The 26,953-nt window shown below is 44.3% G+C and overlaps 1 protein-coding gene across 1 annotated transcript in view; it reads right to left on the reverse strand.

Moving 5' to 3' along the window:
- SYNE2 (spectrin repeat containing nuclear envelope protein 2) overlaps nucleotides 1–26,953 on the reverse strand; it is a 307,542-nt gene that overhangs the window by 64,721 nt on the left and 215,868 nt on the right. The window contains exons 68-85 of the mRNA XM_054715998.1: nucleotides 25,958–26,086; nucleotides 24,633–24,754; nucleotides 24,352–24,493; nucleotides 21,534–21,665; nucleotides 19,023–19,175; nucleotides 18,690–18,899; nucleotides 17,408–17,509; nucleotides 16,419–16,538; nucleotides 16,054–16,254; nucleotides 14,039–14,212; nucleotides 12,628–12,759; nucleotides 9,412–9,608; nucleotides 8,343–8,475; nucleotides 6,148–6,330; nucleotides 5,585–5,731; nucleotides 3,538–3,714; nucleotides 1,979–2,134; nucleotides 38–190 (exon numbers count right to left, since the gene is read on the reverse strand). Coding sequence (XP_054571973.1) covers nucleotides 38–190; nucleotides 1,979–2,134; nucleotides 3,538–3,714; nucleotides 5,585–5,731; nucleotides 6,148–6,330; nucleotides 8,343–8,475; nucleotides 9,412–9,608; nucleotides 12,628–12,759; nucleotides 14,039–14,212; nucleotides 16,054–16,254; nucleotides 16,419–16,538; nucleotides 17,408–17,509; nucleotides 18,690–18,899; nucleotides 19,023–19,175; nucleotides 21,534–21,665; nucleotides 24,352–24,493; nucleotides 24,633–24,754; nucleotides 25,958–26,086 — 2,763 coding nt within the window. The remainder of the gene's footprint in view (nucleotides 1–37; nucleotides 191–1,978; nucleotides 2,135–3,537; nucleotides 3,715–5,584; nucleotides 5,732–6,147; nucleotides 6,331–8,342; nucleotides 8,476–9,411; nucleotides 9,609–12,627; nucleotides 12,760–14,038; nucleotides 14,213–16,053; nucleotides 16,255–16,418; nucleotides 16,539–17,407; nucleotides 17,510–18,689; nucleotides 18,900–19,022; nucleotides 19,176–21,533; nucleotides 21,666–24,351; nucleotides 24,494–24,632; nucleotides 24,755–25,957; nucleotides 26,087–26,953) is intronic.

Here is a 26,953-nt window from a genome sequence, read left to right on the forward strand (position 1 = left end):
TGAAGAGAAATAGCACCCTTCAAATGAATTCTAGTACCTGGTTGATAACACTGCTCCTCTTTTGAAATAACCCGTCGATTCTGGATGCTGTGTCTTCTAACAGTGGCAGTGTCCCACTCTCCGAAGTCAGGCAGCTTTGTCTCAACTCATCCAGTGCTTTGGATTTCATTGCAAGTTGATTTTCTATATCCTAGAGGGCAAAAGAAAACCGTTTTCATATGTACAATATCACAAAACAATAAGGTGTAAGAGACAGGAGTTTGTTTTCTCAAGTAAAAATGACATGAGAGTATATAATTAATTAACACTACACCAAAGACATTCATCATAACACTCTTCAGTTTTTATAATGAATAATTACAATATAAATTTACATGATTACAATATGAACTTTTACAATAATTTCAATTATTAGAGAGATCTAGATTTGAGAAGAGTCCAGGCAACAAGTCTTTATCATCGTGGTACAATACAAAGAGGCCAGCAGCCTAGTCCCACCCGTGTCCACCCTGTACTGGCTGTTGGACCAGGCATTTAAGTCATCAAACTCCCAGGTCGGCACTTTCCCGTCTGGAAAACAGTGATGATGCCCCATGTTCTACATAGCTTAGAACTCGAGCGAAGCCTCTGGGGGTGGGGTAGCACTGAGCTGTGGACTGTAGGCTTCCAGTCAGGAGGTCTGTGGGGTCTGAGGTGGCTGCAAAAATTCTAAAGTGGAAGTGGCTAGTTAGAAAAGAGGGTTTGAAAAGCTCTTATTGTGAGTGGTGTCGCTGCTCACGCATCATGGCCCGTATTGTTCTGTAACCTTCTAAGGAGAACTGGGGCCAGGCGAGCAGTGCTTCGGCTGTGGGCAGCAGGGGCAGGCGTGGGCAGCCACAGGGACAGCTGAGCATCTTCCCGGAGTGGCACAGCCGGGCAGTGTGTATGGAGGATTAATCTACATCTGGGTGAGGGCACCTCCAAGATTAAGTGACCTGGTGAATGGCAACTAAACAAACAAGGGCACGGCCTCATCCCAAATGGGATTTGGACAGCGGTTCCAAGGGACAAGCGGTCCTTTTAGAACACGTTACACAGCAGGTAAAAGAGAGTCCTTTCCTCCGAAGAAACAGAATAAAATACTCAAAATCGGTGAAACTTCAGAGTAATTTTGTGAATATTTGGTGCATTTTTAAAAAGACATAACAAATGGAAAACATCACATTCAAAATTGCCTTTGAACATTTTTTCCTTAGGAGTAATATTCAAACCTCTTAAGAATAACAATAACTATGTATTGTTATCAACCAAAGAACTTGTATGAATATGTATGCATAACCCATGGATACAGATAATAGTGTGGTGAAGGCCTGGGGAAGGGGTGGGCTAGATGGGGTCAATGGGAGGAAAAAAGGGGACATATGTAATACTTTCAACAATAAAGATTAAAAAAAAATAAGTGCTCCCCCCCGCCACGAATAACAATAACTATGTAAATACTTGGTTCTGTTTACCATTAAAAAAAACACCACTACCCTTTCTGGTTTGGCTCAGTGGACAGAGTGTCTGCCTGTGAACTGAAGGGTCCTGGGTTCAATTCTGGTAAAGGGCACATACCTCAGTTGCAGGCTCAATCTCTGGCCCACTCAGGTCAAGGTGCATATGTGAGGCAACCAATCAATGTGTCTCTCTCACATCGATGTTTCTCTCTCTCTCCCTCTCCCTCTCCCTCCCACTCTCTTAAAAAAAAAACTCTGAAAAATATCAAGTAAGGATTAACAAAACAAAACTTTCTATCTCTCTCTCCCTCTCTCTTAAAAAAAAATTCAATAAAAATATATATTAAAAAACACACACCACACCCTGGATAATTATCTCTTTGATATAAAAAAGTAAACACATGAGGGTTGGAGGAGAGTCCTGAGAAACAACCATGGCTGGCCCTACTTGTGGACTGAAGACCCTGGCCCCGGGCCAGCAGGTGCCGTGTGGCACTCACCTGACAATCCAGGAGTGTCTTCTGTACCGAGACCACACTTTCCGGTTTCTGCAAAGTTTTCAGTCGCTCCTCTTGCACCTCCATCCAGTTGTTCAAAATCTGTATTTTGTTTTCATTCTCACTAATACTTTCCAAAAGCTGTTCTAAATGTTGTATCTACAAGTTATGAATGAGACAATTTCGTATCTTAAACCATATGCTCTAAAAAGTAAATATCATGATATGTTTTAAATAGGGTGATATATTTTCTTCTGAGATTTTTAGTAAGTGTAAGATTTCCCAATAACTTTTTAAATAATAATTCATAAATCAGGAAATAGAATTAAAATCCCCTTAAAAAAATTCTAACATTTGAAATGAAACCTAACGTGCTAAGAAAGCTGGCTGTTTTGGAGTTCCATAATATCTGAACAAAATAAAATCATGTTGCTGACACTCAATATTATATAATATATGTACATATACAGTATTATGTGTATATATATATATATATATATATATGAAAAGTTTTGTATTCGCTTTCCAATATTTCATGGGCACTTGCTTGTCATGACATATGCCTTTATTAATTTAAAAGGCTGTCCAATATTTCATTGTATGGACACAGTATAATTTGATTAATTATTCCTCTTTAGTTGGAAAATTAAGGCATTCTACTTTCACCAATAATAATTGTGAATTTAATACTTTGTGAGCTTATCTTTTCCTTTTTGAAGGACTATTTACTTAAGATGAACATGTAGGAGGTGGATTGCTGGGTAAAGCAATAAGAAAAATGATTATTATGATTCTTGAAATTTTCTGAATGCATTCCAAAAGGGATTTAAGCCATTATCTGAAATGTATGAATGCGATAAAGATAAAAGCCCAAAGCTTATTCAATTTTTCTTAACTTAATAAGTGTATAATGTTATACTAATGTTTATTTTAAATGTCTAACTGAAGTTGTAATATTTACATATTCATTTGCTAACTATAGTTTTATCTTTTGTGAACTGCCTGTTCATGTTCTTTGTTCACTCACATACTTGAATTTTAATTGTATAAATCCATTTGTGTGCATTCCTCCACAATAAGGAAAATCAACAGACTGACCCTATCAATTATATACAGATTAAATATTTTCCAGGAATAAGTTCTCTTCATTTTTTCAGATTCATGGAATAAAAATCTACCAAAATGTCACATGCCTTTTTCTTCCTTTTTATAATCTTTTCCAAACAAATACTTTGCCACTTTTGAACATCTACTTTCACAGAAAATGCCAAAATCTCTGACTAGTTAGTAGCCTCACAGAATACTAGACATTTTCTTAAATAAAAATTTCTCCTCTTCACTTGCCTAACTCAACTTCCCACTAAGAAATCTCAAAAGAAACATTAGAGCTATTTCATACTCTCCTACGGAGAATGCTAACACACAGGGTTAGTAAGGGTTATCAAGGAGATGATTATCAGGCGACACCGTAAATTAACTATATGAACATCTTTTAAAATTTCCCCGAACGTGGTATTTTGCAGAGGCCAAATCCCACATCAGATTGTGACACATGAGCACACCTTTCTGTTTAGTGTCCCGTGTACCCGCTGCCACTGGCGGTTCATCTCTCCCAGGTGCTCTGCAAATTCCGTTCTCTCGTAGCGCTTACTTTCTACATCACAGGTGCTTAGCTGAAGTAATGACTGGTTAACAAAGTCAACTATCCATTGCTTATAGTCCATTTCCATTCTAAAGTCCTAAAACAAAAGGAACAAACACAAAATTAAGCCACCAAAGCCTGAAAAAGAGTAGGTTAGATGAACTGGAGTTCCCCTCTGCTGCGCTCTAGGGGGCGCCAAGCTCTCATCCATCAATCAAGGGGCACCTGTCAGGAGCTATGGTCTACCTTCTCCTACCCCACCGGCGGCCTGATTTATTTGCATGGACAGTCTTTTTGGAAATTCCACAATCCTGGAACAGACTGACTGACCGCTTTCAAACAGACTGAAATATCACAGGCAGCATCAGGCATGGTGGCTACATCATCTGAACCAACCTCAGGACCCAGGGATTGGCGAAGGGTACCTGTGAGAGGCTACCTGAGAGTTGCCCTGGAATTCAGAGCCAACCTGCAGGCTCGTGGAAGCGACAGGACGGGAAGTCTAAAGGTAAGACTCCCAGGCCGCCCAGGAACTTTAGGAATGTAGGCAGCTTCTCTCTTTCTCCGGGGACAGTCTCAGCCACCCAGTTTACGGCAAGCCTAACCCCACGTGGGGCCAAGCACATTTCTGTCAAGCCTGCAACTTGTTGGGTTTATTCTGGCAAGTTCGAGCACCTCCCTTGGAGACATCCAAAGGGGAAAATCAGGTGGTCCATGCGAGGTTACTCAAGTCGGAGAGAATACACCGACGTGGACCCTCTAAAGATTCCACTACTCACGGAAGTCACATTTGTGATAGACTATGGAAATAAAATGCTTGCTAACATCCTGCTTTGTGACTAAGCCATTCATCCTCCGCCTGTGAAGTCGTTGAAAGCAGTGACCAAGGCCGTCATCCGTGTGCTTCTAGGGATGAACACGATGCCTGGCACACAGTAAATGCTGGTGTGTGGCTTGTTGAATATTACTTACATCTACCTGAAATCAAATATCACGGAGAAAGCCACGTTCACGCCTATTTGCAGGATATCAACTTTTCCTTATGTTGATTTTCCTGTACCAACTTACTCTCTTATTCAAAGAACATTTACTCAAAACCGATCGGCTGCCAGGGACAGGGCTGGGTGTGCTATTTCAGGGAGCTGAAGGACAGCCTCTGCTCTCAAAACGCTAAGTCAAGGCTGCCAAGCACATCATTCTAACACCGTGTGGTAGGAACTACCGATGGCGCCATAGAGACAGGGGTAGATTTCCAAATGGCAAGATTCTTGAGCTGCCCCCTTGAAGGAAGACCAGGAGGGTTTCTCCAGGTAAATGCGGGCACTGGGATTCCTGGTGGAAAGTCCAAAAGCATGAGAGCGAGAGAGCACCAGGGCAGCTGAGGGAGCACAAATCGTTGGGTCCAGGCAGAGTCCAGGGTTTGCGTAGGGGGAATGAAAAGAGGAGGCTGGAGAGGTGACGAGGGACCAGAATCCGTTAAAAGGTTGGCTACTGTCGCCCTGGCTGGTGGTTCTCAGTGGTTCGAGTGTCAGCCGAGCACCAATGGGTCACGTGTTTGATTCTCAGTCAAGGGCAGTACCTGGGTTACGGGTTTGATTCCCAACCCCCATCAGGGCGCATACGGAAGGCAACCAATCAGTGTGTCTCTCACATCTATGTTTCTCTCTCTCCCCCTTCCTTCCCTCCCTTTCACTCTTCCTAAAAAAAAAAAATCAATGGAAAAAATATCCTCAGGTGAGAATTAAAAAAAAAAAGCTTGGATACTATCCTGTGGTGAGAGCTACTGCAGGAATTTAAGCAGAATAAGAACAAGTTCTCTCTCTTGAGAATCATCCAGCGCCCCACCCCCACACCCAGAATTAGTTCTTCTATATTATATCCCACACATGTCTTTTTTCAGTATTTCCTCTCCGACTGCCTTGCCTTCCTGTTTAATGGGAAGGCCTCTGCTCTTTCTGCATAATTACCTTGTACTTCTGAAGAAGGTTTTTAACTTGAGATGCGGAACTCGGCGAAGGCGCGGCGTCGTCGCCTGCAGTTTGATGTTCCACATTGTTCATCCAGCTAATCATCTCGGTGATTGCTTTACGCGACGGCAATTTCTCCATCTGAAGCTGCAAGGACAAAACGATTTCCATTTAATTACCCGCAGTTAACAAAACGAATCAGGGCATCGCTGGAGATGATACCGGGTTTGATAAAAGGTCCTGCTACATAATTATGCAGGTTACTCACAAAAACAAACCCCACGTTCAAGCTTAGAATAAACGACCCCAAAACAATGACAGCGACCTTCACACACACCACCACAGTGGTGCAGATAAATGGGGAAATAAAGTAATTAAGCCTGATTTCTCTCTCCAGAAAGATCCCATTGGGGGAAGTGTCCAGTAATTAAGACCCATATTCAGCGGTGCCAGAGAAAAATAGGGAATGTCAATGAAAATTATTGAGTCAAAGGAATAATTTTAAAATAGTTGTGAGCTAACAAGTGAATGCTAATTTAAATGCGGGCCCTTTAACTACTTACCTGGTGCAGTTTTTCCTGAATGCCTGGAAGCTGCGTGATGAGCACTGTCCATCTCTGTTCGAACTGCGCTAAGGCAGCCCTCAGCGCCGCCGCGTCGGCTTCCTTCAGGTGCAGGAGCTGGTTCCCGGTGCTTATCACCGCCGTCTTCAAGGAGGACTTCTCATCAAGCTCCTTCGAAAACGCCTAGGAGACAGTTTTAAAATGTAGAAACTTTATAAATGCTCAATAGAGAACAGAATAGCTAAGAGCCAGAAAAACTGATTAGAGATCAAAACCAAATAACTGAATTCAATTCAAATAGTGAATATTTGTATGTGGATGTGTAAGTATGTATGTGCATATTCACCCGCTCACACAGGTGTGTGTCACAAACACACTTTTCCTACTAAGGGTCAGACACTGTTCTAGACATTAGCTATATGGAGGGGAGCAAAAAAAGTGAATTCTTGCCCCTTGAGTGGCTTACAATCTAGGGGATTAATATTTTAAAAGACAGACAAATCATTATTTCAACTTTAAAAAAGAAAGTGTGCACCCAGCTGGCGTGGCTCAGTGGTTGAGCATCGACCTATGAACCAGGAGGTCACGGTTCATTTTCCAGTCAGGGCACATGCCTGGGTTGCGGGCTCGATTCTGTGTGGGGCGTGCAGAAGGCAGCTGATCAATGATTATCTCTCATCATTGATGTTTCTCTCTCTCTCTCTCCCTCACCCTTCCTCTCTGAAATCAATAAAAATATTTTAAAGAAAAAAAAGTGTGGAGCACAACACAAAGTTCATATTAAATATAAACTAAACGCAACAAGTTTTTAATATATTTGAAATCTTTCCTGTGCACTTATAGGTTTATTAAAAGTATATTTAAAAATATCTACGTTTTGCCCTGACTGGTTTGGCTCAGTGGATAGAGCATCGGCCTGCAGACTGAAGGGTCCCAGGTTCGATTCCGGTCAAGGGCATGTACCTTGGTTGCGGGCACATCCCCAGTAGGGGGTGTGCAGGAGGCAGCTGAATCGATGTTTCTCTCTCATCGATGTTTCTAACTCTCTATCCCTCTCCCTTCCTCTCTGTAAAAAAACAATAAAATATATATATTTAAAAAAATCTACGTTTCAATACCAAAGTAAATAATCATAGCTACAAAATATGAAAAATGGAAAGAGAAAAGATTAAAAGGTTTCAAAAGTGTAATTTATATTGCAAAAGTAGTATTTAAGCCAGTCAATGAAAGAAAAATACCACATGATCTCACTCATTTATGGATAATAAAGAACATTATAAACTTGAACAAAAAGATAGATACAGAGACAGTAAAGCATCAAACAGACTGTCAAATTACAGGGGGAAGGTTAGGGAGAGGTGGGGGAGATAAGAGATCAATCAAAGGACTTGTATGCATGCATATAAGCATAACCAATGGATGCAAAACTCTGGGGGGTGAGGGCATATATGGGAGTGGGGTGGGGGGGTGGCAATGGTAAGATATGTACACATATAATATCTTAATTAAAAAAATTGAAAAAAAAATCTCAAAACAATGAAACAGTAACATTTAAAAAAATGTGTTGATTTGAGAGAGAGGAAAGGAGGGGGACAGAGGAGAGAGGGAGAGAGAGAGAGGTGGGGAGAGAGAGGGGAAGGAAAGCGGGGAGAAGGGGAGAGTGGGGGGAGGAAAACATTGATTTGTCCCACTTATTTATGTATTCATTGGCTGGCTTATATGTTCCCTGACCAGGGACTGAACCCGAAACCTTGGGTGCAGCAGGACGATGCTCTACCCAACCGAGCTACCCAGCCAGGGCTAGAAGAATAACATTTTAGACGAAATACCAGTTCTACATGATTAAAAACCATGTGTTTATTAACTTTAATACTCATGACTTCCTAACCTTGTGAGGTTTTTGCGGGGGGCAGGAGAGTTATTTTCTGCATTTGTAAAACGTGCCCCATGTCAGAGCAAGTTTTAAGTGTATACATATTTCATAGGGCCAATTAAAGAAATACTTCCTCATTATTCTAAGTGCCCAAATAAACAGCACAAACAATCAGTTCTCCGTCTGGGGAATGCAGCTGCTCTCAGCCCGTCTGATTCCTCACCCACAAAAGACGGAGACTGGATCGCAGCAGCCCCGGACACGCTCCCCGGATACTGATTTCCGACCGTTTATCACCTGGGCATAGTCTAGCACAACTTACAAAGAAACGGGCTATGTTGCTTCTGATCGTATCCAAGTCCTGAGACACATTGAGGGACAGTTCTTTCCAGTAGTTCAGAGTTTGCTGAGAAGATTCCAACCACTTGGATAACTGGTCCGCATCTCTGTTGTAACTACCAAGAGCCAAGTGAAAGGGAATTAGAAACGCCTTCTATGGATGATGTGCATCCCCCGCATAGTCTCTTCTTATTTTACTGTATGCTTTCCTGTGTTCATCAGCCCTACTGTTCAGAAAACCATCGCGTTTATAAGGAATATATCCTGTTTTATCCCAAATCCGACGCTCCTGGCCTGTTTATGACTCTCTCCATTAGGACTCATCAAGAAGAAAGAGGCATTTTAAAGCCTGAAATATTCTATCTTAAATTTCTTATTTCAGCTACACAAAATAAACCCCCTGGGTAAGGACGGAGATTATTTTTATTCATCAAATGTCCCCTAACAGACGTGTTTATAGTAAAAATACAACCGGCATTTGTATAAGTTACGTAACAATCAGCAAAGGGCGGTTGGCCAGCTGCCAACACATTTAGCTGCTGTGATGAAAATACCCAAGCAAAATGCTACACTTCTTGTAACTTCCCATCTTTAGGTTAAGACAGTTCCCCAAGCAGCAGAGGTGAGAATGAGGCTTGAAGGTTCTACGTTTTCTACTTTCCTCAAGGGGTTCAAGATGATTTCAACTAAGGAAAGAAAGTCTCTGAAGAACTCCAAACACTTTCCCAAATTATCCTGTTAGCTACAATTATTACTTTATTTTAAATTTAAAAACTTTTGGAAGAGGAAAGCGCAATCTCATGGCACAGAGGTTAACATGCATTATCTTATGAATCCTATCTTCCCCAGGACTGATTATACATTATCCTGAGTCTAGCAAACCAGTATCAGAGACTCTAGACCCCACGCAGCCCAGCAGGGGGACCCGACTGCCTCAGACTGTGGAAGAGAAACTACCTGGGGGACCACGGGTAAAAACCGGGGACTGCAGGAGCCCCGAGGCCTTTCTGCTCAGCAAAACTTGATGCCGATCGAGCTCTAAGAAAACGTACCTGAGCAGATGCTTGAGGAGCGTTTGCAGCCTGTGGAGTTCATGGTCGATTTTTTTGTTCAGGGACAGCCACTGCTCCTCCAGCTTTGCAATCTGGCCCTCTAACTCAGGACAGCTCACGGAGGCCACCAGCTGCTTGCCTTCACTCAGAGTCTGGTAAAGCCGGGCATGCTTCTCGTCGATGTTTCTCTTTATTTGCTAATAAAAGTCAAGTCACGGAATGAATGACTTCGGAACGAAGCCCACCAACCTACGCCCAAACACTTCACAAAAGGCCTGCAGTAGAGTCTACGGAAGAAACACGACCCCTTTCCTAACCCTCAAGACTCCTGCAGTCTAGTCTGGCTGGACAAACAGGATGGATGGCTTATTGATCACTTTTCTCAACGCCAGTTTCTAATCGTGTATTTCTACTGCACAGATTAAATCTATAGACTTAGACGTGTGAACAGAAAACAAAAATCCACACATCCACCTAAAAACAAGAAAGCTGCCCTGACCAGTTTGGCTCAGTGGACAGAGCGTCGGCCTGCGGACTGAAGGGTCCCAGGTTCGATTCCAATCAAGGGCATGTACCTTGGTTGTGGGCACATCCCCAGTAGGGGGTGTGCAGGAGGCAGCTGATCGATGTTTCTCTCTCATCGATGTTTCTAACTCTCTATCTCTCTCCCTTCCTCTCTAAAAAAATCAATAAAATATATTAAAAAATAAAAAATCAATATATTAAAAAATAAAAACAAAAAGGGGGCACATGCAGCTTGCAGACAGGAGTGTGTGACCCAAAGATTATTTTAAAAATCAGGAAATTTTACAAAGAATGAGGATTTCCTGGGGCTCTGGGCAAACTGGAAGATCTAGGTCCTTGGGTCTGCATTCTCGTGGGGCAAAGATGGGCTGAAACCCAGCAGTAAGCCTCCTGTTAAGAGCCTGCTCTCTCTGCTTCCCCTACCCAGTTCCTGCCGCCCCCTCCTCTCCTCCCCACGGCAGACCACTCAGCATGCCTTCTTTCTGTCCTCCTGCCTGGCCCCATAAGCATTTTATATTGCAACCTAGATATGAAGGGGCTCAATAAGAAAACATTTCTTTATTATCCTTTAGCCCTCAATAGCAGGACAAAATTCATTTCCAGAGTTTTCTCAATGTAAAGACTCAGTAGGGAGAAAGGATAAGGAATTCAGCAGAATAAATTAAAGCAGACAGCACATCATCAATAAAAGTTCATGAAAAGGAAAATAAAATTCTTCAAAACGGCGAATACAATGACCCCCTGAAGAACTCTTGTGTAAGGCAATTCTCCTCCACGGTTGGGTTCAGCTACCGACTCTTATTCTGACAGCTATTTAAATTTCATCTTTAGAAACAAATTATGATCAAAATAGAACTTTGGCCATTTCCCAATTACCTTAAGCCTCTTTAAAGCCAAAAATCCTACTTCCAATGTCCTTTGCATCACTGCCATTTGTGACCCTCTCCCGCTACCCTCGCCTGTGGGCTAGAATAAACTGTCCGACGTGAGTTTAAAAAAAAAGGTTCCCATTTTCCGAGCCTTCAGTGTGAGACACTCACTATTTAGAGCATCTCCGAGAAGCTTTTTGTTGTTGTTGTTAATCCTCACGCAAGGTTTTTTGTTTTTATTTTCACTGTGAGAGGGACACATGGATTGGTTGCCTTCCCACACGCAACTCAACAGGGGGTGGGGCGTGACCTACCACCCAGGTACCTGCCCCTGACCCTGCAGTGCATGAGCTGCCGCTCTAACCACTTAGCAACACGGCCATGGTTTTGAGAAGTTTTCATTTCCCCATTTCATACATGGAGTCAGACTGCACTGGCCACTTGGTCCACGGGGCTCCGAGCCAGCAGCTGAACACAGGTTTGTTTTGACTCCAGAGGCCACGCAACTGACCTACATTCCACGTCCTACAGAGGTGTATCAATCAAGACACGAACCTCTCCATGATGCACGAGACTGCGGCCCTCAGAAACCTATGAGAGGGGTGGCTCTACAGGATGTCTGACTTCTGTTAGCCTGGAGAATTCACTTAAGTGTCTGAGAACAAGGATTTCATTTTCAATGGAATCCCAGGTGATATGTGAAGGGATATAGTCCCTTTTGGAGAAATGATCAGGCTTATACGAGTTTGGCTAAAATTAACTGTTTCTAATATAACGAGGTTTAACATGCTGTTTTCAGCTTCATTCTCTTAGCTGTTCAGAAGGTACCTTTAGTATCTAACAAAGCATTCAAACAGCGTTTCCTAACCCAGAGGACTGAGCCGGACCTTGGAGTCAAGCTCTATAAAATAAGACGGCAGAGAGGATGACTGCAGCTTCCTAGGTATCTAGACAACATGGCCACAGCGTTCCCACCTCTGGGAAACGTTGCCTATGGGAGCTTGAATGCCTCTGAGGAACGGCCGAGGACTCCAGGCTCTCATTCTGCATCCAGCCTATTCAGGCAACGAACCTGCTTTTGAAGTTTTAAAGTTGATATGCGATAACTACCTCTAGCTGCACACCTCGGATTCTCATCACTCATCTTCTGAAGTTAAAACGTGAGAAGATTTTATCTTGTTGGCCATATTCTCAGTGCCACTCGAAAGTCACTCTAAGGCTTTATCTGTCCTGTGGCATCGAAATCCGAGACACACAGACTTGGATAATAGTACTAAAAGTTACACGAGAAAGTGTTTACAGTTTGAAGTCTTTTGAGGAGGCTTGTGGCAGGTGACAGGTTATTGTCTGGACCACAAGCTAGGTCCCTTCAGAGCTCCCCTGTAGTAATAAAACTGAATATATGTTCAGAGGCTCCTGGTTTACCAAGTTCTTTCCACATGTCAGTTGCGTTCCATAACCACTGACACCCACCTCTCTGGACAGGTGGAACCAGCATGGCTGTCTGTGTTCTACAGATAAAGGAACTGAGGCTGGGACGGGGGAAGTGACAGCAGGGAACGGGAGAGCCAGGACCCAGACCGAGGTCCTGGACCCCAAGCCAAACCCGTGGTGATGCTGAGGAGCTCTCGATCCAATCTACAGTTTCCCTGAATGTGTTGGACAGGGATTTGTGTGGTGAACAACATTTCATTCCAATTCAACCCATTCACCTGCAAAAACCAAGCAATTTAGTAAAATAAATAAAAAAAAAAACCCACTCTCCCACACATACAAAGTGCTATCGACCATGCCTTTGACAGCTTCAACGGCAGCAAAATACCTGGTAAAATGAGATCCTTTCCACTAACCGGTCCTCGGTCTCCTCCACCAAGCTCACGGAGGGCAACGTAGATGCCAGGATGTCCAGGTCCTTCTCAAGAGAGGCGTAGTTCTCATCAAATTCTTCCCACTTCTAGAGAATCAAGAACATCCAACCAACAGGAGCGCGTTTAATGAACCCCAGACAATGACAAAATGAATCATAAAAATAAAAATGGACTCTGAGACGCACACAAAGTGAAAGCACGGATTCCAGGGGTTTCTGAGCGAACCCCCTCCAGCGGAAGCCGGGTGTCCCATGGGAAGTAAGGCCCTTGCCTGTGTGGGGAAGGCTTTTAAAATCCAGTTGGCATTACGTTTGTCTCATCAAATGGAGCAGGAACTGAGACGATTGCGTTCAAGCGGCCTCAGCACCCCCTCCGAGGAGGCTTTGTGAGAGCCCCTCTCTCTTGTGCAAAGGCAAAGGGCTGCCTTTCAAAGCTTCGGAGCAGAAGTTTCTGTTGGGCTGCTGCCTTCCTCCCGGCCCCAACCCCCTGGCCCCGGACATTACCCTACCGGGGCCAAGGCATGATTTCACTGAGGTGTGGGCTTACCCTGCATCAGGGGAACAGTCTCCCCTTCGCCTAAATCTTGCCTCGTCCTGGCTCCGTTTCCACAGGAGCCCACTTCTAGGGTCCCCACACACTACAGAGCCCACGTACGCACACTTAATAGTATCACTAAATACCATCTGTTGGGAAAAGAACCACCTTGCTCATTTTCATATCTATTGAGATAGGGGGTCACCTGGCTAGGAGGGGCACCCACATGAAGTCTTCTTTTTGATACGATGAAAGATTACTACAAATATCCATTGGACACACTCATTGGAAAATTTTACTTATCAATATCTAAAAGCAACACCATATCCTACCACATGGATAGAGTTGAATAGTTCCTTGCTTTTTGTTCATTTCCTTCAGGTGCTGACATCCACGGCATTTAAAAAGTTACAGGGCAAAAATCTTAAAACTGAGAGCACGCTTTATACAAGCTTATTTTTTTCTCTCGGAATTGGGACAAGATTGCCAGGAGGCCACTTCAGCGACAGAAGGAACATCTGGTTCAGGAAGTACAGTTCCTGAACCAGTGATTATTTCATCCAAATGATCTCCTTCAAGATCTCAATGTGCTTTCAGTTTTATTTCCCCTACACAGACCTAGACGGTCGAAAGATGCCGAGCTGTCCCTGATTTACACATAAGAAACTTCAGCTAATATTGCATCCAGGGAGTAGTAGCCAGAACTAACTCCTCATTATTAATTCCCATTTAATTACTGCCTAATGACATTTGTTTTGGACACCTGGAGGCGGTGGCTGACAATCCGGAATTCCCAGCTTTTCAAGTACAAAATTTATGTAACCCAAATACCTGCAACAGACTCTGCTGCTTTATCCCACACTGGCGTGCCTTTTCTTCTAGTAATTTAACTTCTTTCACTTGCTCTGCCCAAGATGTCTCTTTCTTTTGCAGTACAGAAGGAAGCATTTTGTTGGAGTATGTTTGGATTAACAGCATGTCAGCAACAAGCTTCTGGAAAAAAAGCTGTAAAATGGAGAAGGTTTTAATATTTATTTCTGCAATGTGAAATCTTACAAAGCAAGTTACTTTAACTTTTTTGTTGTTGTTGTTAATCCTCACCCAAAGATATTTTTTCCATTGATTTTTCTTTAGAGAGAGTGGAAGGGAGAGGGAGGGAGGGGGAAAGAGGAGAGAGAGAGAGAGACATCTATGAGAGAGAGACACATCAATTGTCACATGCATCCCGACCAGGGCCAGAGATTGAACCTGCAACCCAGGTACATGCCCTTGACCAGGAATTGAACCCTCAAACCCAAGGTTCGCAGGCTGATTCTCTAACCACTGACCCACATCGGCCAGGGCTACTTTAACTTCTTATACTGTTATATTTGCTTTTTTAACCCACAATCCCAGGTCAGCCATGTAGACTAAAACACACAAGAAAACAAAAAGAGAACTGACTATGTATCCCTTAGTTTTTTTAACATTAATGACATTTTAACAAATCATAAGGAAAAAAATCACCCTAGTAATATTTTCCACAAAACAGTCCATGTTAACGGCCAAACATTATTAATTAGTTAATTTCAATTTCCAGCCAGATTTTCCTAAATCAGTTATTCTAAGGTTTAAGAAACTTTACAAGAAGGTAGGTGATAATGTGTCTGATTAATTTCAAAACAATAAGTTGTATGGATAGCTGTGTTAGCTCAGGGAGCCCACAGGGTCAATAGCTGGGGTTCCTAAACTTGACTCTTAACTTCTACTCAGTAAAATGGCAAGAAAAGGGAATTTGTTGACAGGATCTTTAAGGATCCTGGTACCTAACAGCTCCCAGGATGGCACTTTAAGAGCCTTTAAAGGGGAAGCTTCCCTTCACGTGGTCCCTCTCCAGCTGCATCAGCTGTCCTCTCTAATCGTCAGGAGGAACCTGAATCCCTCCCCCCATTCCCTGTGAAGGATACATGGGGGGTTCATAAAGCAGCTAGCACAGGGCCCAGCAACTGATACTATTTTCTCCTTCCCTTCCGTCCTTTATACATATTTACCTTTGACTTTCTTAGACTAAGGTCTATTTATCAAAGGCCTTGACTTAAGCTTGTTGAAGGTAGGAACTACGTCTTATAGTTTTTATTACCAATACTTAAGTCACTGCATGTTTTTGGTTGGTGAGGTTTTGTTTAATGAAACGAATGGAAAACAAATGCGTGTATTGCAGCGATTTTCAACTCATTGCACATATAAACTATTGCTAAAATTCTGCAGCACACCAAAAAATGTTTTTTTGCCAGTCTGACCAAAAAATAAAAAGATATAATTTTGATTCATTCACACCAGACAGCTATTGTGTTGGCTGCTGTCATCTGTTATTCGACCATCACAATCCAAGGGAAAAGAGGTCAGTGCCCCCGACTAAATAGTCACCTACTGCATGTTTCACCACTGGTTGAAAACCACTGGTTTGCGGTAACATGGCACTAGATATACATTTACATATTTAAATAATGTTTATTTAGATTTCAGTTCCCAGGAAGCCTTGTCCAATCTCCTGAGTTAAATCTCCTCTACTAAATGCTCTCAAAGCGTGTATCCCAACTTTAATTTTAAATTTGTCTGAATGGCTCTTCAATCACTGTCTTCTCAGTCAATGGGAAGCGCCACCAATGCAAGGAGCTGCACCTGCTTCATTCACATCATAGGCTTCGAGGTCAGCAGGGCCCCTGGCACACAATGGGCATTCCAAGGGATGCTCGTTAAAAGAACGAAGGAATGATGCGTATTTCCCCAAGGAAGAAAATGGATGCTCTGGGTTCCCGCTCAGAAACACCGCGCCTGTGAACCGGTGCTCCGACCCGTGTGCTTACCTCGTGACTCTGTATCTGAGCCTGCAAGGCCCCTTTACTTTTGGTTTGCTGTACGTGATCACGGGCAAGCTTCTCCTTCCCGATGGTCACCAGTGCCTCCAAGCCTTGCAACAAAGCGTCCTGCTGGCTCTCGGTGACGCCAGGGCTGCCGAGTTCCGAGTACCTGGCTCTCAGCAGACCCCACATGCTGTCAAGAACGTCCTGAAAAGGAAGAGCAGGGGTGCCCAACATTTTCATCCAACCAAGAAAATAACCGAAGGAAGGACAAAGCTGAACTCCCTTGGTGGGAGGGGAAAAACCGTATAAATAATCCTTATAAATAATCCTAGTAATTCACTGCGTGGATGCTTTCTGCTCGGACACACCTCTAGTTTGTGAACCTCCTGGAGTAGAGCATAAGGCAGAGGAAGCCTCTCTCCCTCGGCCCTGAGTTTTGCTACTCGGCTCTCAGAGTTCCGCAGCTCCGCTGTGTAGGCATCCGCTTTCTAAAGAGACAAGGCAAAGAAGAAAACATTTAAAATAAGTTAGAGAAGCGCACGCATTTATTTAAAACTCCAACCGTAAGGAGTTAAGGGAAAGGGGAAGTCCCACTTTCCCTCCCTCCCCTCCAGCTCTCCCCAAAGATCGACAGTTCAGTTTGTTTCTAACGCACGTACCGTAGGGGTACAAGTGCCCGTCCTTAAACGCACCGAGTTGCACCCATCATCCCGTTCTGCCGTTTGCACAACTCCCTTATCAGATCCTCAGCTTGTCCTCAAATCAGTACCAACGTGTCTGGCTCCTTCCAAACAGGCACGTGGTTTGCCTTTGTAAGGCTCACAGTCTGCTCTAATGGACTGGCGGGCTATTTAGAGGTTTTGACTCAAGCAGTGCCGCTTGGTCCACCCTTGAATACTTACATACACATCGACCTTGATGCACTTATGTCCTTCAGCTAAATGCATCCCGGCACCTAGAGCGGTGCCTGAACACAGCTGGTCCTCGGTTAACACTTGCTGAATAAGTGAGTGGAATGGAACTGCTTCTGGGTGGAGGGCATTTACACCGAAAACTCTAATGCAGTCCAGCCAACTGATCCCCCGTCAGCACTCCTACCAACGGGGTGAGGGCGCATTTCCCAACACGCCACACACTTAACATTTTGCCCAGCTGACAGGTGACAATGGCCTGCTGTTTTGATTTACGCTCCCTAAAGGACTATCACGAGATGCTTCCAAAGGTCCGCATGAGGATTTTCGTTTTTATTTACTTAAGCCTGGCCACGGCTCACAGAGGGAAGTGGCTCAGAAGCACAGCTCAGACACGAGGCTCTGGCCCGAGGTGAGGTCCGTCGGAATGATTTTGCCTTGATTACCTGAAGCTGTTCATCAATACTCTGGCCACTACTTTCATTCAAAGACTGTTGTAGAGATGTTTTATTCTTCATCAGTTGATCATACAATCGCTTTATTTCGTTCTGTACAAAAAGATAAACGCAAGAAACAGTGAGAATTTCACTCAGGCCTTTCAATACCTTCTAAAAAAAAAATTTTAGTTGTCCTCTGAGTTTCGTGCCATCAGAAATTTCGAACATATACCAAAATAGAGAGCTCCCTGCATCACCGCGATCCCACGTCAACAACGGCTGGCTTGTGGCTGGTCCTCTCTCCTCTGTATCTATCTCCCTGGCGCTCTCTTGACTCTACCCAACCCCTCCCCTCAGATTATTTTGAAACAAATCCCAGATATCATAGCATTTCACCAGTAGCTGTGCCAGTATGTACCTCTAAAAGATAAAGGTTCCTCCCTTTAAAAATCCCACAAATCAATAATAATAATAATAATAATAATAATTCCTTAGTGTTATTGTTATTAACAGTCTAGACAGGGTTCACATTTCTCTAACTGCCTATCGTTTTTGTTTCGTGTTTTTGAATTGGGATCTAAATGAGGCCAAATAGGTTGCAATGGATTACAGGTGTCTCAAGTGTGCTGTAATTGGCAGGCTCCCCACCCATCTCTCCCTCCTGTTTCTTGGGTTTTATTAATTCTATGCAGCTTCCCAATGTCTGGACTTGGCTGACTGCACTCACGGGGACATCTAACATGTTCTTCTTCCCTTGAGTCTTTTACTTAAATTCTAGAGGCTTTATCAGATTCAGGGTTGATTTTATGGGTAAGACTCCTTCATAAGTTTTGTGTTTCTTTCTTTCTTTTTTTCATTAGATAAATTTAGTAACTTCCTAACCAGTTGACCTGCCTCAAATCTCTCCTCCAATCCATGTTAGACAACTGCCAGAGGAGTCTACCTGAAACATACATGAACCATCACTTCTTTACTCAGAAACCTTCTTGGCTCCCTCTTACCGAGAAGTCCTCCCACACGACACTCACTGAGTGGCTGAGTGCAATACAGGAAAGAAACAGTACTTTAGCTCAACATAAAGTCATACCCAAGACTTTGGAAAGTCCTGGCTTTTGAATGGTCTCCAACCATGAGCAGCAGAACTAAAAGACCTTCATAGAAAGACAGCCTTGCTGCTTTCCTTAGCAATTCCTATTCACGACGGCCACCAGGACTAGGAATTAATGGGAGTTAGGGGTCCGTGCTGTAACCTAAAACAGTGCCGACACGGGCTGAGCCCCGAAACCCGTACCTGGTAACTGCGATTATAGTCGAGGCCGGCTTTCAGGGACTTGCTCCTGGACGCAGTGGCAGCCTGCGTGTGCTCCAGGTAAACTTGCAGCTTTTCAAAACATTCAGGGAACAAGTTGGCGGTCCTGCCAGGCCAAGTCATAGCTTTCAAAAGATCCTTCTTCTTGTCACTCAGAGCTAAGTACAGTTTTTTCAGCTCGAGAGCCAGTGTCTGCAAAGTGGAGAGGCAAGAAGACACAGGGAGTGAGCCCCGAGTGGAAGGGGCTGCAGCTCCGGCTCACCTCTGGGCTGACTGCGGCAATGGCCAGCACACGGGCTTCTGGAAGTTCCCTACCTCGTAGAACACCTGCTGGGCACCAACGTCCTCTCTGCAGAGCCCAGGTGTCTGCAGCAGCTCCTCCACGCTGCCCAGGCACTGACTGAGGGTCAGAAAGAGTTCGAATAGCTGCTTATCCAAATGTATGTAGGTTTCTTCTGTCACGTTTTCCTGAATCAAGAGGAGAAAATAAAAAATAAAACTCAGGAGGATTCTTGCCTTCCTCTGCCTACATTTCCCCTGGTTCCTGTTATAGCTTATGGTTTATGTGAATGAGGTAACAGAATCTATATATATAAAAGCCTAAGTGACCGTTACAACTGAACAACTGGTCAACCAGTCACTAGGACTCGCACTGACTACCAGGGGGAAGATGCTCAATGCAGGAGTTGCCCCCTTATGGTCAGTGCACTCCCACAGCCAACCTCCCGTGGCAGGCCAACCTTCCGTGGTCCCTCCCCCGCCACCAGCCAACCTCCCAAGGTCCCTTCTCCCCACCCAGCTGGCCAGCCCCGATCGGCCCTTCCCCCACCCCCCAGCCGGCCAACCTCCCACAGTCCCTCCTCCCCACCCAGCTGGCTGGCCCCAATGGGCCCCTCCCCACCACTGGCCAACCTCCCATTGGCCCCTCCCCACGCAGCCGGCCAGCCCTGGTCGGCCCAATAGAAACTGGGTGAGACAGCCCTGATTGCCCCGATCACCAGCCAGCCTGAGGGACCCCACCCATGCATGAATTTGTGCACCGGGCCTCTAGTAAATAAATAAAATTAAAATGTTAACTCTGAGAGAACCAAGGTTAAGAAATTAAATGTTAGGTAGGCAGTTGACTATTGAATGGAATTAAAAGATCAATCACAAGATGAAGGACTTGGTTAGTGGGGCCATCCAAGTGGAAGTGTGGTCCCAGAAAAATCATATCACCCCTTACCCCCTGCTCCCACCCCCGACATTTTAATGTAGGAGAAAGCAGGTAAGAGAAATCAAGTATGGCCTGGGGAAGGGAAAGAAGTCAGGAAAGTTGAAAGGGTTGATTAGAAAGAGGTATGATATCTTAAAGATAAGAATGGTACAGCATGGTGACTGTAGTTAACAATGCTGTATTACATATTTGAAAGTTACTAAGAAGAAGATCTTAAAAGTTCTCATCACAAAGAAAAAATGTGTAACTATGTGTGGTGGTTGATGCTAATTAGACTTATTGTGGTCAGCATTTTGAAATATATACAAATAGTGAATCATTATATTGTACACCTGAAACTAATATAACATTATATGTCAACTAGAGGCCCAGTGCATGAAAATTTGTGCACTCAGGGGGGAGGGGGAGGGGTCCCTCAGCCCGGTCTGCACCCTCTCGCAGTCCGGAAGCCCTTGAGGGATGTCCGACTGACAGCTTAGGCCTGCTCCCCGGGGGATTGGGCCTAAGCCGTCAGTCGGACATCCTTAGTGCTGCCGAGGAGAAGGGAGAGGCTCCTGCCACTGCCGCTGTGCTCACAGCTGTCAGCCAGGCTTGTGGCTGAGCAGAGCTCCCTCTGTGGGAGTGCACTGACCACCAGGGGGCAGCTCCTGCACTGAGCGTCTGCCCCCTAGTGGTCAGTGCATGTCATAGCGACTGGTAGTTCCTGGTCGTTCTGCCATTAGGGTCAAATTGCATATTACCCTTTTATTATATAGGATCATATCTCAATTTAAAAAAGAGAGATGGCCCAGCTGGTGTGGCTCAGTGGTTGAGCATCAACTTATGAACCAGGAGGTCACGGTTCGATTCCCAGTCAGGGCCCATGCCCAGGTTGTGGACTCAATCCTTAGTAGGGGGTGTGCAGGAAGCAGCCGATTGATGATTCACTCTTCATTGATGTTTCTCTCTCTCTCTTTTTCTCTCTCTCTCTCTGGAATCAATAAAAATATATTTTTTAAAAAAGAGAGACAGATGGACTGTGAAACAGGGGAGTTAGGAGTGTCACTTATGGGCTGATTATAAGAATTAAGGCCACCCTTAGATGTACAACTCCCGGGAGGGGGCCCTCTAACGTTGAGCAATCATGCCCTGGTGAGTTTAAGAGCCACAGGTCTGTTTTAGCACAAGCTGCTGGCACCACCTCTTTTTCTTTGCCGAAGATCACCTTGAATTTTTGACCATTACAAGTGATGTAGAAGAATGCTACAGCTCGTAGCCACCTCAATCTGGACTCTGTTTCCTACCGTCCTCTCTGATGGATATCTACATTACCCAGCATTAAGCTTCCTCAAGGCTGGAAACCTTGCCGGTCCTCCCCCTCTCCCTCCTCACCCAGAGCGCCACACAGACAGTACTAATCAATCACGATCCCGGGTCCTGCTGATCCCCGGCTCAGGTTCAGAAGCCTCTGCACTTGGTGCTCTAGGCAGCCACCACTAAATTTATCAAAGTTGGCAGGAGAGACAAATTCTGTTTGCAATTCTAACACGCCTTCCATTATGTGTCCCATTATTTGTTTACAAGGGAAATATGACCGGTTGACAATATCACATGTAACACGCAGCTGCTACCTGCGTCTGAAGATTGTTTGCTTCCTGACGCAGGTCTTCAAGTTGGGTGGTATAGGTCTTCAGTTCTTCAGCTGTCGGGTATCGAAAGTTGTACACACTCACACTGGGTAGAATACTCATATCTGTGGCAACCTATTTTTAAAAGGGGAAGTGCTATTAGAGACCATTTGAGATCTTGCTGATGTTAACGTGAAACAGCAAAAATGCCTTAGCATTAGCATGCTATCTTCCAAGTTACCTTCTTGGTTTGTAAGAAAAAAATAATTAAATCTTAAATATTTTGGGTAGTTGGAAAAGTCACGACAAGCTTTACTTAGACACTTGAGAGTCCATTTAGACAAGAAAACAAACCACAATTTGAAAAATAGAGTAAAACCCCTAATCTTTCAATTTATTAGCAATGCTACCCATGTGACCAGGTTAGCTGCTTCTCTTCCCATTTATCAGTAAACTCCTGGAATACAGACAACTCTTAGAATAAAATAGTCACCTCAGGGGCAGATCCGCATCTTGATTTTGTTATTGAAAAGCTAGGTAAGTATTGAAAATGAGCTGTGACTTTGGAAGGGTGAGTGACTCAGAGTCAATGTCCTTCTCAAATGGGAGAGCTGGCCTAAGAGGAAACAGAGTGGGTGACAGGGCTCCGTTTGGGGCAAGGCTGCCGATGGGGTTCTGCTCTCGGGAAGAGGAAGATGGACCTTTGTCAAGGAAGCTACAGGCCTAGGACACGACTGCCCGCCATGACCTGCTTTTAGTTAGGAATTTGTATGTTCATCTCAAATCTCTGAGTTTGTAGGGCCCTCCGTGCTGGCCTCCCCGGAGCTTGTCAGGGTTAGTATGTGTGTCTCACAGGAGAAACCACAACTAAAGCCCACCCATCAGTTGGATTCAGCTTTAGTTGGTCGAATGAGGTGCTCTGCAGAAGAGAACTGCCAGGTGCCCAGAAGGTGGGGAACTGGGAAATCGCTGGTAACCTTGGCCCAGGCAGTTTGAGTGCGATGCTGAAGGCAGAAGCTTGCCTCCTGGGAGCACCAGTTCCAATCCTGGTCGAGGGCTCCCCGTTGGAGAGAAACCCAGCAGTAGCTGGCACAGGATGAATAAAACCAGTAATGGCAACGTGAGGTGTGTCGGGGGCAATACCAACTGACAGGTACCGTTGGCACCGGCGCCAGCACACTGCAGAGTCCAGATAATCTTTTGATGAATGAATGATACTCATTCGTTTTTTAAAAGAAATGAATGTATCTTCTTTTTTTAAAAAAGTATTTCCTACATATATTATTCACTCCTTTTGTAGACATAAGAAACCCGTAGAAAAAATTTATGAGTTTATTTGAGCCAAACTGACAATTATCGGGAGGCCAAATCTCACTAGACTGAGAAAATGCTCCAGAGAATGGCAGGTTCACGGCTTATCTTTCACATGAGAATTACAGGAGGAGATGTAAGGGGTGGGTTATGTGAAATTCATTGGTGGTAGATTAGGGACGCCAGAGAAAGCAAATGGGGACATCGCTGAGACTGGATGAAGAGTAGAACAGGGAGTCACACCTTTCTTTTGCTTTGCTGGGTATAGGATAGCTAACAACGAACATGTACAGCACGTGGAGATGGTATGGGGGGCTCTGTGGTCCGGTGCTCTGGGGGAAGGCCGTGCTCTGAGGGGTCTGGAAAAGGAGACTGAGGTCCCAAAGGTATGTTATCTTAGACCAATGATGGCGAACCTATGACACGTGTGTCAGCACTGACACGCGTAGCCATTTCTGATGACACGTGGCCGCATGCCAAGGATGAAACATTTGCTGCTCCTGAGGATGAAACATTTGCGACTAGAGTCTTGGAGTTAGTCTTTTCCTCAAAGTGACACACTACCCGAGTTATGCTCAGTTTTTGGCTAAGTTTGACACACCAAGCTCAAAAGGTTGCCCATCACTGTCTTAGATGCAAAAAGACATGAACAGCTCACTCAAGGTAAAGATGGACCTTTGTCAAGGAAGCTACAGGCCTAGGACACGACTGCCCGCCATGACCTGCTTTTAGTTAGGAATTTGTATGTTCATCTTAAATGGTTACTTTTGGTCTCTGAGTTTGTAGGGCCCTCGGTGCTGGCCTCCCCGGAGCTTGTCAGGGTTAGTATGTGGGCCCTTTTTGTCCACACTTTATCCATTCAATATACACTGAGTGGCCAGATGATGATGATCTCTGAACGCATAACAATCTGGCCACTCAGTGTACTTATGTATAAGGGAAAGCTTGCAAATCTTGATATGTCAAGGGACCAGGAGATGGTGGCCCCCAGCCTCTGGCTAGTAAGTCCTCAGCTTCTTTCTAACTACCCACAATGCAGTTCTTATACATGGAAAAACCTTATTTTAAAATCCCAACTCTGTGGTCAGTCTGCACTGAGTGGCCAGATTATTATGCGTTCAGAGATCATCATAACCTGGCCACTCAGTGTACAGACCGAGATTTTACGATGCTCCAGGTGCTGGCCAGGCATTCAGATGTGAGCCAGGCAGACGCGGACTTTCTTCTCCCACCATCTAATGGGGAATACCGACTATAAACAGGCCCCCCCGTATAGTGAGAGCTGTTATCAGGGCAGCCCAGGGGCTACAGAGGCACCAAGGGGGGCACTTAAGTAAGGCCGATTTCCAGGAGGGTGGGAAGGGGTCAGCCAAGTGAAACACCCACGTGGCATCCTTGCTCTCTGAAAGTAACCTGCAACACGATGCAGAACATGGCTGTGTATTCACTGAGCGCTTGTTGGACGTTCTAAGACAGCACGCGTACTCACTGTGCGCAGAAACACACTGACCTGAGGCTCCACGAGCGGGGGCAGAGGCGGCCGGATTTTTGGTGAGAGCTCCTGATGCAAATATCGCCACTTAGCCCCATTTCGGTCCTGGTGTGACAAGTCCGAGTCGGGAGCACCCTTTTCAGGGCTAGATGCCTCACCGCTTTCAAGAAAAACAAAAGGGGCAAAGAACAATCAACATACAGAAGTTTTATTACGTTCAAACAATGTTTTATGAGAAACACTCCTAATTCTCCCAACCACCAAAGTACTCGATACCCAACTCTTTAAAAACGTTTTACCTCACAGGTGATTTCTGAGTTGTATCTTTATCATGTTGGCAATCCTCGGGCCACTTTTTCTTAGCATTCAATTCTATGAATTTGACTAAATCTTTCTGTTCCATTGGTTTCAACTCCAGTACCTATAATTGAAACAAGATTCAAATGGTCCAATCAATCAGGGTTTTCAATGACTATCCACGGGTTTCTTCTGCTCAGCTCGTCTGATTTTGAGCCACTTCCTAAATCATTATTTACTATTTCTCTCTTTTGCTTGCTTATGCTCATCAACGTTCACGTTTCAAAAAGCCTACTTAAAAATATTTTGCACAACAACCAAGTGTTGTTTACATATGTAGCACATACGGAAAAATCACCAAAATTAACCTGACACATTTTAAAACAGGGAAAGCGGTGTTGCAGGGACAGGTAAGATCATCCTGAAGATACACACTTACTTTGATATAAGATACAAGTTAGTCAAGTACCAACGTTAGAGTGTCCCTGGCTGCGGAAGATGAAAGCACAGCTGATGCCACAGTACACACTCAAAACCCAAGAGTTGCTGCCCTGGCCGGATAGCTCAGTTGCTTATAGCATCATCCTGATGCGCCAGGGTTGCAGGTTGGATCCCCGGTCAGGGCACATACAAGAAGCAACCCATGAATGCATACGTAAGTGTGCTGGAAGCTAATTCCAGCATGTCATAATAAATGCAAGAAGTCCTCAAAAGGTTGATGGGCTTCTATATTCAGCAGGGCTGAATCATATCATTGCCTGCTGGAATGGCTGAAAGCATTTCCCCAAACCTAAAGATTTGCATATATTATTGCCTGCTACTGGAACAGCCGAAGGCAGTTCCTCCAACCTGACAATGCCTACTGTATACCAGACCTTGCCTTTGATATGTATTATCTGCTTTGCCTTAGGGCAATTTGTGTTAATAAAAAGCTAGGGGTCCAAAGACTCGGGGAAACTTGGTGACTATAGCTAAGTCTCCTCTGGCTCCCCCATGTATTCCAAATTTATATTTCTAGTCTCTTTATTAATTTACATGCAGCCCTTCTCCAGATTCCTGAACCCTTCTAGATGCTGAGAAACACTCCGGCATAAGTGGAACAAATCGATGTTTCTCTCTCAGTCTCTCTCTCCCTTCCTCTCTCTCAATAAATAAAACATGTTAAAAAGAACAACTCCGAGTTGCTGCACACACAGGAACACCGCACATCACACTTTCCACTCAGTCACCCAGCAAAACGCTCCACAGGCAGTTAGTTCAGTATTTAGTTCAAGGGGAAATTCCGTATAACATTCTTATCCTTACAACCGTTAGGGGCTCACATTACCTCCTGCTGCTGGAAATCTTTTTGTCTGGCGAATTGCGGCCTTTCCATGACAACAGATTCAAATTCAGAAAGGTTATCTGGTTGGAGAACTTTTTGATGCTCCGAAGGTTTCTTTAGAATGGTGGAATGCTGCAAAAGATTTTATAATGGCAGACTACTTAAAAAGAGGACCCACTTAATTTCAATTCAGGTAATGAGACTACATAATGGAAACATTTTATATGAAGTCAATGTCTGCATTCTGTTATTTACTATAATTACATTCTAGGACTTAATGTACATTATTTCCTAACAACTTCAAAAACCACTACACTGGATGGAGGGGCCATCTTATCATTTCTTCAACTTCCTTCATCCAATCAATTACTAATAGCCAGGACACAAATAGATCCAGAGACATAGACACATTGAACAGAGAGTCAGACCTCTGAGGGAAGGCAGGGGAGGATGGGGGGATGGGAGTGGAGGTAAGCGATCAACCAAAGAACTTGTATGCATATAAGCATAACCAATGGACACAGACAACAGGGGGGTGAAGGCCTGGGCTGGGGGCGGGGGTGGGCTGAGAGAGGACAATGAGGGGGAAAGGGGGACATATGTAATACTTTCAACAATGAAGAATTAAATAAATAAATAAAATAAAAGTCAGGACATCTATTTTTTTTTCCTTAAGAAGAAAGTAAAATAAAGAAATCAAAAAGAGAAATAGTATTATGCTTATAAATTAAAATGTCCCTAAGTCTACCACAAAAGTAGATTATTTATTTATTTATTATTTATTTATTTATTTATTTTTAAAATATTTTTATTGATTTCAGAGAGGAAGGGAGAGGGAGAGAGAAATAGAAACATCAATGACGAGAGAGAATCAGTGATCGGCTGCCTCTTGCACGCCCCCAACTGGGGACCGAGCCCACAACCCAGGCATGTGCCCTTGACTGGAACTGAACCTGGGACCCTTCAGTCCACAGTCTGATGCTCTATCCACTGAGCCAA

The sequence above is a fragment of the Eptesicus fuscus genome, chromosome 5, assembly GCF_027574615.1.
Source record: "Eptesicus fuscus isolate TK198812 chromosome 5, DD_ASM_mEF_20220401, whole genome shotgun sequence".
NCBI lineage: Eukaryota > Metazoa > Chordata > Mammalia > Chiroptera > Vespertilionidae > Eptesicus > Eptesicus fuscus.